General features: G+C 33.5%; 1 protein-coding gene across 1 annotated transcript in view; it reads right to left on the bottom strand.

The window, feature by feature from the left end:
• Positions 1–12,489, bottom strand: part of LOC130900273 (homeobox protein rough-like) — a 34,460-nt gene that overhangs the window by 9,506 nt on the left and 12,465 nt on the right. The window contains exon 2 of the mRNA XM_057810781.1: positions 818–1,052. Within this exon, the coding sequence (XP_057666764.1) occupies positions 818–1,052 (235 nt within the window). The remainder of the gene's footprint in view (positions 1–817; positions 1,053–12,489) is intronic.

Here is a 12,489-nt window from a genome sequence, read left to right on the forward strand (position 1 = left end):
GGCGAGGCGTTTGGAATCTGTTTTGTCTTGAAACCGCTACCTTCTACACTAAGACTAGCGTCCATAATACAAATTCGTATAGTTGCGATAATATTTTTTTGTAAGTTGTCTCATCATTTACGAGGGCCGTTTTTTTTTCAATCTCCGATCGCTCTGTGAAGACGCTACGCGGGCAAAAGAAAGCGGGCATGCGATGTAGGCGACTGCGAAGCTCTCGCACTACACACACCGTTGATATTCAGGCGTCAGTCGGCGTTGTGCTACAGCCACGTAAACATGTCCGCCATTATTGATGGTCCCGCCAAGTGTGAATTGAGAAGTGAGATTCGTTTTCTACAGGGTGAGGGCCTGGTATGGTGAAAACTTCATGAGTGATGGTGCGTTAATGGTGTCGAAAGTTTAAAGATGGCCGTAATGATATGCATGCTGAAGAGGGCCAAGGACGCAAATCTGTCGTTTCAGATGACCTGGTTCAACGAGTTGACATAATGGTTAAAGAAAAACGAAGATTCACCATTGCTGCTTTGTCTACGGAATTTCTAGAAGTTTCAAGGTCTGTTTTGTACTCTATTGTTACTTAACCGTTAGGCTACATTGACGGCAAGTTGCCAATCTTTTTGTAATAAAATTGTTGTTTTACATGAACTTGGCTTTCATTTATAGCCTATCGGTGGTTGAAAAAAACGGCCCTCGTAATAATTCATTTTATTGGTTTAATATTGTGATGTCATAATCAGATTGTTATTGATTTGTACAAGGAAAATGTACTAGAAAAAGTTTAAGAATTAAGAAAATCAAAACATGTTAATAATAATACCTGTAATGGTGATCAATGTGTGCCTTTTCTATCCTTTTGTCCTTAGCTCTCCTATTCTGGAACCAAATTTTTATCTGCGTTTCTGACAACCTAAGCGATTCCGCTAGTTCACATCTCCGTCCCCGACTGATATATTCTGACTTTTGGAATTCTATCTCCAATCTCAATGTTTGATCACTGCTAAAAGTTGTTCTTTGGCGTCGTGGTCTTCCTTCTTTCCTTCGCCTTCTAGCAACTGAAATATCGATATAATTTTACGAGTACTTTGGCTGCGTTTTAAAATAAATAATACCAGTATAAGCTGAGTAAATTAGTTAAATAAACATTTTTAACAGTATCCTCCAAATGTTGACCTATTTTTCACTAAATTTAAATTAAAAATATTGCAATGATTAAGTAAAAAGTATTGAAAAAATCCATTAAGTATAATAGTTTGTATTCCAGACCCCCAATTGCAAATTGAATTCATCCAGGCTTCTTCAAATCTCATTTCTGAGCTTTTTTTTGGATCAGGATTTCATATTTCAATGAATTTGAGAATGTGTTAAGAATTTGATAAAGCTCGTAAGTCACCATTGTTTGAATTTCGATCTCATCAAGGTAATTTTAGATAATTTTTTCAGTATTCAGTCAAACAAAAATAAAAAATTCTCTCCTACAAAGAGAGCGAATGATACAACTTCAGATTTTAATGTATTTTTGGAAATCGGTCTAGATTTGCATGACTTTTATTTTTCTCCATATCTTGGAATCCCCTTGAGAGAAGCCTTCTTCAATCAATAGCTGCAGAACGCTCTTTGGGCATAAGATTATAATTTTGCAAAAGTTAGGGTTCATTTTCAGACCTAGGTTGCATATTTAGACAAAAGTCTTTCAAAATAAAGTTTTCATTATTATTCAATTGTCTCAGAAAACTGAAAATCGTTAAATTGAAGAATTTGTTTCACTACAAAAAATTAAAATATTATTTAACGAGCGGTTAAGTATGTCATAACTAACACAGATAAATTTTGGATGATGATCTGCAGGCGATCAAGCGAGTTAAGACTATTACCGCAAGTTAAATATTATGAACTCGAGAGCAAAAAATAGTCTCAAGTCGCACGCTGACGGTCTAGTCTCTAGCAAACATTCTGTAGCTTCCATTCTTTTTTTGATTTTAGCATCTCAAACCTATTAGTCTTAGCCTCATAATGAGTGGTCAATGTTGATATTGAGTTGTCCCCGCTCCACCGCCAGTTTCATTAAAACCAACTCGGTTCTTGCTTCCATTGAAATGCCTCCTTCAAAAGCCACGTTTCGTTTTATACAAGACTACGCGAATCTTTCTTCAGGTCTTCTGTAGACTCGTCCTCTTCTATCACTACCATGCAGACACACTCTGCTATCGTCTAAGAAGAGAACGGAGCCCCATTTTCATCAGGCCAATTAGCGTGCTCTCTGGCAAATCGTAGACAGTCTGATCGGTCAGCTGTGGTTAATTTGGGGCCAGTAACTGATCTTTTTGGCTTAGGATTAGCTATCTTAAGTTTTTTTTGACTATCCAGCCACTCATAGCTATTCTTCGACTTTCTCTGAGCTCTGAGCCATGTCTTCAATAAAAGTTATCAGTTACCGCTTGAGCAGCTTTGTCACTTGTTGTTGTCCATTTTCAAGAAGAATTCTTGTTTGCTGTTAACGGTGATGTATATCGGTTGACATTTGATGGTTCATTAATAGTGGTGGGGCATGTACCTACTCCTAATTAGCACTATGGTAAACAAGCATAAAAAGGGGGATTTTACTAAGAAAACTACGAGGTTTTTACCTGTTACTTTCAATCGTAGAGGTTTTCGCCCGATTTTTTTGCTAATGAGTACTTTATCTACAATTATCACAATAAGTACTAAAATATAAGTACCTAGAAAAAAGTTAATCACAAATTTTGATAGTTACCTATAACAATGCTAATAAAATATTAGTTTGTAACTATTCATTTTGTCTATTATAATTTAAACAACCAGTAAACTGGAATTTAATTGTCCATTTTTTTTGTTTCTATCTGTATTTCTTGCTTGAGGTTGGGGTTCTACAGTTCCAGTATCTGTCTGATTCCTTTCAGAATTAGAAACGTATCCCTTAGCTGCAGTGCTTTATCACCAACTGTTATGGCGTTTCAGGTATCTTTTTCTTATTCATTCACTTTGCTTGAACAGTTATTGTTGTGCAAGTTTTCATTTTCTTAAATGTAATAATTTTCTTATTTTTTTAACACAATGAATCCCCACCTTTTTCAATTATAGCTATCGTTTTTTGTATTGAGATTTGCTTTTAATATTTGGAGCACGATACGAGCTGACTACATAAAACAGTATCGATAAGATACATGACCTTGGAATTTATAGATGTTTGAATAAACATAACACGTCACCAAATGGCTAATTTGCCAGTTTGCATAGACCGTTCCCACGTTAGAAAAACCTACACGAAAACACGCGTTGAAGGAGTTTTTGACTTGACTAAGAGCGGTTCACATGAAAAAAACCTATAAGGAAATTTTTTGGGCCGAATACGAGAGCCCTTTTTGTACCTTGTGGGGCTCATACTTTGAACTTAACAGTAAATGTCGCTTCTAAGGTGTCAGGTGTTACAATAAACTATTTTAATCTTGTACAAGAGTTATGAATTTTTTTTTCGTCATTCTTAAGCCTCTAAGTGAGACAAGATGGTCTGGCAGAATTGATGCAATAAATCCACTTAAACTTTATTTAATTAAGGTTTGCGAAAGCCTTCTAGAAGTAGTTGAAGATAATTCCTTTCACATTGATGCAAGACCTAAAGCGAGTTCCCTTTTAACGCCTGTACAAAATTTATTCGTGAAATTATTATTTGGCATGGCGTTTTATTTCATATAGATATTGTCAGCAAACAAATGCAAAGTGCTTTAATTAATATTGAAGTATGTCAAACCTACTTAAATATTCAGTTGATCACTTCCAGCAATATAGATCTAACCAATCATTTCAAGAAATTCTTGTACAAGCGTTACCTATGGTCAGGAGGAAATTTAAACCAAAAATATTTGACTATGAATACCGAGATAAGATCCCTAATGATCCAAAACCCGCCTTTAAAATTAATTTTTTTTTTTAAATTATAAATCAAGTTTTGAGCTATAAAAGAAACCGATTTGACAAGAATTTATTTTGTTATGATTTTATTCTATTTGTTTCATTTTAATATTTTAGTTTACAAATAAATATGACTTCTAAAGTTCAGTTTTTTGCTTTATTTCAAGCACTTGCTTACCTTATAAAAAAAATAAATAAAAGAACATGATCCAGAATCCTTATTTGCAAACAGTTGCCAGTAGCCCCTAGGGGGGCCCTGGACATACCCAGAGACAACATCAACGTTCGCTGGAATATTTTGAATGAAGAGATTTCCTTTTATGTTAGTTAAGTGACTGATTAGAATTTTAAATTTTATATTTATTTCAGTAAACGAAAGTATAAGCCTTATCCCAAGATTTCCTTCACATTAAATTTCAGTATTAACTCGAGGATTTTGTATGCTGAAAAATAGATATTACTCTGAAAGACTCTTTATGCAGTCATCACAATATTACAAAATATTGTTGGATGCTTTTGGTAATCGGCTTACAATATAGCGTGAATTATCTACCCGCTTTGCTGAACGTTCCACAATTGTTAGTAATAATAATAATATTAAACAAAGCGTTTGCGTAATTGCAATTGATGTTTAATGTATATTGAAATGGTATTAGTACAAATATTATTGAATTGTGTGTTTCAGTTTACTTTAATTCAACTCATACATAGTAAGTTTTAAGTATGGAACGTCACAATTCTTTCGGAAACGTTATTTTGGTATTCTAAAGGTTTCGAAATATGGCTGATATTGTGATGAAAACTTATTGAGTTTAGTTATTACAAATGTTAGTTTTTTATTATCACATCTCAAATAATTATACTGCCAACTAACCCAATTATGAACTTCGGTCTCGAAGTAGATCTTGCCATCCTTAATAAATTATTTATTGTTTCTTGGATTAATTTCCACCACACTCAGTACACCTCCTCATACGTAAGAACCAATGATCAAACCCATGCTTCTATTTTTCCTCAATGGAATCACACAATGTTTCCCAGACTGCAAATCGCTTGGTATTAAGTCAGAACTATAGGGTGGATGGTTTAATACTCGAATTCTAGATTCTGAAAGAGTCGTGAGCACGATGAGCTCAAGGTTTATCGATATAGAGATACCACGACTGAATAAGGGATCTAAGTGTCACATTTTCAGCGCTCTAAATAGCTGTGGATAACAAATTTCGGTATACCATTGAGGTGTAACTGCTTTTTGTTTATTTATTATAATACTGGCCACTGAAACCTTTTGTTTCATAAAAGAAACGATAAATGTGATTTTTCCATTTGCACAAGCTGATTCATTATCAATGATCCACAACCCACAATTTTCTTCGAGATATACTTGGGATGGGATACAAAGTATGGTCTCTCTGCCTCTGGTCCATTGATAAATAGAATTTACAAGCAAATGTGATTGTGTTTCCTGTAAAATTGATGTCCAATTTTTGAACCCCTACTAGCTTTAGAACGATGTACTCGTACCACTTCTTAGCCGTTTGTTTTTATTCAGAATCAAGTTTTAGACCCAATCTCATCTTCAGTAATAAAAACATTTTCAAAATGTTGTTAGGAAAGTTGTCTACAAGCTTTTTTGAGTTAGCCTCGTTCATCAGATATCTTAAGAGGTGCTTATAGCTTATTTTGAATTTCTCTCGGTAGATGTTATTATGTATTTTTGCTATATTTTCTCGCGTTGTTACGTTTTTTACACATCCTTTAAGCCTGATCGCGAGTGGACGGTGCGCTCTTATCGTCCTTACTCGCTCATGTCCCTGTTGCTCCACTCCTTGTCGGTTTTTCAGATGCGACTCAAAGAACTTGGATACATGACGCATCGAGAATGTGAAATGTAAAATCTGGATCGGACATTACGTGTATCATATTTAAGACTTTAGTGGCCATTTTTAAATGAAGTATCCCATATTTGTGCTGTTCGAAATGCAGATAAAGAGGGAAATGAGAAGTAAAAACCAGACCTTCTAACAATACCCATCTAGTGTCGTTATTTTTTGACATGATGAAGGCAGATCTCAAAGGAACTTAACAGTAGAGGAGATCGAAGAAACTAGAGCCGTGATTCTAAATATACTTTACTTCTATTTATTACTGTGGATGCTTGGAACTGTGAGAGCAGCTTGGGCATCTTTATGTAGGGTTACTAATAATATTTTTTGCAAAATTTCATTTTTTGTTTTGTAAAAATCTACCTAAAACTTCACACGTATTTATAAGGACCTAGACACAATTTTACAAGTTAAGTTTAAACCTCAAACATCGGTTTAAACTACAGATACCGTTTGTTTCAGGTTTTATAGGTGGAGTTTATTGACAAACTTCCATTTGGGGGTAGTTTGAACTTCAGTTTAACAGGAAACGGAGGATCCGATCTAACTTTTTTAAATACATTTTTACAATATTATAAAGGGTTTTGGTAGGCTGATTAAAGATTTGCACTGTATATTTGATAAATTCGATGATGATGAAGAAATTATCAACATTGTCGACGCGTCAAGAAAACAAAAAGTTATTTGTTCTTGAAAATCTTTAAATTATCTCACATTTTTTAAATTTGTTGTGGTTTTATCGAAAACATCACCGTTTTTGTTATATTCATCATTAAATTCTCTTGCCAATTCTTCTTCCATTTTTTTGCTTCCAAGTTACCGTATCACTTTTTTTTGGATTCGACTGTTTTTTCTTATTTCTTCACAAGGATAACCAAAAGCATTACGTCATAGAAATTGTTCAGTTTTTTTTGTTCTTTGTTCATTTTTGTTGACTTATCAATTTAACTTTGAAACAAATATAGGAAAAATTTGTTTTATATTTGTGACAACTGGCGGAAAAATGTGTGTTCCATTGTTTCACCCCAGGTTGTTAAATTAGCCCTTAATACCAATTTGAGAAAACTGAAATGACAAAACGTAATATTATAACCTCCCATTAAACGACAGAACTTATTACAAAGCCTGTTAATTAATTAAAATATGTTTAATAACACTAGTCGACAAAATAAATTTTTTTGTAGTAACACAAGAATGAATAGCATATTGTGATAAAATGGACCTATACAAATAAGAAAATATGAAAAAATAATTGTAACACGTAAGGTTTTTATGTTACGAGTATATTTATAGAACCATATTCATTGGAAAAATATATAATATTTAATAAAAAGATAATTTCACGTTTTTTAAACATTTAAATACAGAAACTTACTTTAAATATCAATTAGCTCTACTTTTCCCTTTTATGAGGGATTAATGGAATGAAGGAAATGAATTTTCAATGACATTCGAGCACCAAAGGATTTTTAGGCGTCTAGAAGTTCATCAACTAACTGTTGCTAGTTTGGATCCATATTGTTGCCCAAATATCCCATCACTACACTAACAAATGTCTTCCATGCTCTTAGTTCCTGTCTGATGAGCTTTTTTGTAAAATTAACATCGTCCAGAAATTTACTTTTTTATTGTGGCCCAATAAAAATATCTTCCTTTAATTTGGCATCACTTAACTGGAGAAAGACTTCTCTAAAGTATTTGAATCCATCACCCTCTTTATCCATAGCCTTTACAAAGTTTTCATCAATCCAAGTTTAATGTGAAGGGTCGGCAAAAGGTCTTTTTTGGGATATACAAGGGGTATAAACTTAACATTATGATATCCCGGTTGAAACTCACTTCTTGCTTGCCAATTTTTTTTACAAATTGTTGATCTACTGCCCGACTGTCACATAGACAAAGAAAACAGCAATGTTTCGTGAACCATCCCTGAAGTCCCATTAAAATTCCAATCACCTTCAGGTCTCCACATATCTGCCACTTATACTTGTTGTAGTTAATTTGGTCTAAAAGCAAACGAATATTTTCATAGGTGTCTTTCATCTTTACAGAATGAGCAACTAGTATAGACGGTTTCAAATTTTCATTATGTAATAACACTGCTTTTAAACTATATTTAGACGAGATTTAGTTCCTTCATTAGACCATTAATATCCGTACACGCACACAACGAATTTTCCATACTGTAGAATGCAGAAAATGTAACATTTCTTTTTCTAAAGGCCTTAATTTTTGTCTATTTGGCTAACGAATTCCATTCCTTAAGACGGGAAGCAAGAAATTCAGACTGTTGCTTTGATAATCCCAAATCACGTCTTAAATCCTTCAGCTCACTTTGAACAATCGAATGTGGCTCGCCGGAACTGGTACTTGGAGTAAAAATAGGGTCGGTGCATTGTTTTCCGGAGCTTCCTGATGATACGTTGTCTCCAGTATCTTCTAAAAACAATATTTTGCGGATCTAAAGACGCAATCGGTACTGGTAAATCTTCGTTATGGGGAAGAGGTCGTATAGCAGACGGCAATTTTGATAGAATAACTTTCAGTCTTTGTTAGTCAAAAATAGCAGTCGTCAAAATGGTTAGTAGCTTCCCGCCATACCATTGGAATTGCAAAAGGCATGCTTTTCTTCTTCCCATTCATCCACTGTGCCAATGACACTCTACAACTAACACAGCACGGAAAATGGCCTGGTTTGCGATGTCACCATAAATTCTCCACTACGGCGTGTTTATGTTTATTATAGTGAATAATTCAGTACAGGTACTTTTTCGGCCATAAAATTTACCGATATTAACCGCCCCTTTATAAAATTACCTACCTGATAATGTAAACAGGGATAATCAAGCTATTGAAAAGTGGTACGTGTTAGAGCTTAATAAATATTTTTGGAGTTTACTCCTTAAGAATCGATTTGCATATATAAGGGGCCCGGTATGAGAAAAATGTGAGGAGTAAAATCTATCGATGAATGACCTCGTTACGTTTATGGTGCGCACCCTATGATGCGCAATTTTCCAATTTGTCAGTGTCAACATACTTATATTGCTGTCATTGTGTAGTTTTATTATCATTGTGTTCCGCTAAAGTGTGTAGATGATATTGCCGGAACATCTAACAAACACGTGGTTGCAAGGTACTTTATAATTCATGTATTATATGTATGAGCATGTGCAATTTGTATTTATTAAATATTTTAATAATTATCGATGTAGTTCATATAAATATATATTTGAAAACAACACATAAAATTAGATAATCAACCCAATATGAATTATCGAGCGCATCCACATAAAATAGAAAATTTCTAACCTAACCAAAAATTAATTTTTTTGTCGATGTCTATAAATTCTTCCACGTTATTATGATTTATTTTATAAATAATTTTTAAATATTAACAACTGTAGTCAATAATTCGATAATATTATCAGAAAAATCCACAATATTTTTTCATTATAATAATGTTTTTATATAATTTTCTTTCGAAAAGTTATTTTTTAGCTTATTTAAATAATTTTCATGTATTATTTATTATTGTATGTATAAGATTTAGTGACATAATTATCTTTTTATAAGCATTTTTGTTAATTATTAAGATAATATTATATTTTAAATAAAAAATTAATTATAATAATTTAAAAAAAAAATGTTTATAGAAACCTTTTTTTATCAATTTTCTTAAAGTCGGTTAAAATTTTTATAATTATGCATTTATAAATTTTCTAATTTTTTTTTATATTTTTTGACTAGGAAAAAATCTAAACTTCCAAAAACTCCAGCCGAGAGACAGCGAGCTTACAGATTAAAAAAAAATTAATGAAGGAAGCCCAAAATATTCTGGCAATCAACCAATCTTTTTTAAGTTAAATAAACTCTTTTTGCGTCTGGTTAGACTATCGAACTTAAGGAGTAAACTCCAGTCGTGCGTCGGAGTTGAAACACACAATTTTTTCTATTATTGAACGGGTATTTCCATTTTAAAAATAAAGGTCTCGTCTGTGTTACGAAAATCTTGTTGGCCAGTGTAATTAAATTAATTTCTAACATATTCCGTTACATTCAATATCTCTCCCCTCTGTTATTCACGAAATCAGTGACAAACATAAAATCATGAACGAAACAAGGAATCACGCTTAATTAGCAACTTAAACGCCGTTGTGGTAGTATCATCGAAGCCTCTTCTAACCATATTGATATGTAATTAGCATCGTGTGAACTCGACCACTGCATCCATTCATCATGTCGACCCAGGATGACATATGCGATCTTACCAAGGTGAAAAAAAAAGACTGCCCTCACTTCCTATTCCAGTCCATCGATTATTATAGCTGTATATTTGTAAGGTCGAACATTGAGTACATCAGGGTAGGTTAAGTAATATGAAACTACGAGTGAAGCATTGATTTTAAATACGAGGGGCGGGCGATTTAAAGTGGAAATAAATATCAAATTCGAGGTGATTCAAACGATGTAATAATATGAGAAAGTTACAACAAAATAATAATAAATGTTATGATATGCACACGTGTCACTACTAACCACTATTTATGGTGAAAGTTAAAATAACAGAAATTGATAACATAAATTTGAAGAAGAATAGGGAATGTTGGGGTATGAAAACAGGAATGCTATAAACGAATAAATAAAATAAGCCAAAGTGTAGAAGATTTTACAAAAATAGTGAAATGAAAAAATGTTAGCAAAACATATTGAAATGTACGAGGATGTATTGAAATCTAGTTAGCCTAGACCAGTTCTATGCATAAACAAAATATTGCGTTACCATAGCAACGAACAATAACTTATTAGAAGTGTCAGTGTAAAGTAAGTCAAAAAAGTGAACCAGAATTACGCAATAAATTAAAAGAAAAAAAATGTCCACCGATATTGTGAAAATCGAAAAATTGCAGTATCAAGCCATCATTACCTGTATTTAAGTGGGTTAAGAGGTAAGCAGATTTACGAAGATATGCTTAATACCCTTGGTGATCAATGTCCTTCGTATGAGACCGTAAAAAATTGGACTGCAAGCTTCAAAAGAGGTAAATTTTCCATTGACGATGATGACCGATCGAGAAGGCCAGTTTCCGTGTCAGTCCCCGAAAATATCGATGCAGCTCATGACATGATTTTATCAGACCGTCGAGTTGGGCTAAAATGGATATCTGAAGCACTGAATATTTCATACGAACGCGTTCATCATATAGTTCACGTCAATTTGGACATGAGAGAATTTGCTGCAAAATGTTTGAATGTTGACCAAAAACGTACAAGGGTAGAAGCATCGCGTTCGATCTGTAGAGTTCTTAAACCGAATTGTTACTATGGATGAGACTTGGATACATTTCTACGATCCTGAAACAAAGCAACAATCGATGGAATGGTGACACTCTGGTTCTCCAAAACCTAAAAAGTTTCGTGCCCAAAAATCTGCTGGAAAAGTTCTTAATTCTGTTTTTTGGGATTGCCATGGAGTAATCAGGATTGTTTTTTTTTTGGTAAGGGTAGAACAATAACTAGAGATTACTATTCGACATTATTGACCACTCTACGGGAAAAAATTAAAGAGAAAAGACGCGGAAAGCTATCCAAAGGTGTTTTGTTTTTGTAGGACAACGCCCCTGCACACAAATCTCATGTTGCCATGCGAAAAATTCGTCATTTATGGTTTGAATTTCTAGAACACCCCCTTTATTCACCAGATTTGGCTTCGTCCAACTATCATCTCTTTCCTCAACTGAAAAAAAGTTTAAAAGGTCGTAAATTTTCTTCCAACGAGGAGGTGATAAAAGCTGTGGAGGTCTGGTTTGCAGAGCAAGAAGAAACATTTTTTTTGAAAGGTCTAGAGACATTTCAGGTACGCTGTAATAAATGTATCCAATTAAGATGAGAATATGTTGAGCAATAAAATATATTAACATTGAAATTTTCTTTGGTTCTTTAGTAGGCTAAAAATTTTTCAATATATCCTCGAACATGTGAAAAAAGAAATTACTTATAATAAGGTATATTCGGAATATTCCCACACCCCGTAATTTCTACTTTCTTACGCTACAGATTATCAGTTTCACCCTGATCTGAATTTACTTTGAGATTAGGAGTCGTGGGAGATGATCTAGGGACATTTCCTATGCGTGCATTATACATAAAGCTAAGTTTTGCCACGGTCCCATACTATGTAGTTAACTGTTTTCGAGAAAAATCTTTATTCGCCGTTTGATATGGAGAGTCAAAAAACTCCGTCTTGAAAAGATTCAACATATCAAGAACTTTAAGTCGTTTCATGAGTAAAAACATAAATAAAAAACAGCCACTTAAAAGAAAACCGCTTTTAACTCCCGAACATAAAGTCGAATTGGTACCCCGATTCAGATGACTAGATGAAGTAGGTTATCCTCTAACCAAACGGATTCTACGAAAATATGTTATTAACTATTGGGAGAAAAAACCAAATCAGTCATATCTCTTCGCACGATACAGCACTCTATATAGAAATGTGAAAGATCCTCGACACTGCCACACGATCAGCGGATTCCAAAGTGCAATAAATAATATTCACAAACTCTGCGGATTCCAATACACGGATCAAATAAATACAAAATCATTGCAATAAATTCGAGTTCATTCATTGTTTTGTTTGTAAAGTTATTTGCTGTAGAAGTCGTTTATTGTAAAT

The sequence above is a fragment of the Diorhabda carinulata genome, chromosome 12 (genome assembly GCF_026250575.1).
Source record: "Diorhabda carinulata isolate Delta chromosome 12, icDioCari1.1, whole genome shotgun sequence".
Taxonomy (NCBI): Eukaryota; Metazoa; Arthropoda; class Insecta; order Coleoptera; family Chrysomelidae; genus Diorhabda; species Diorhabda carinulata.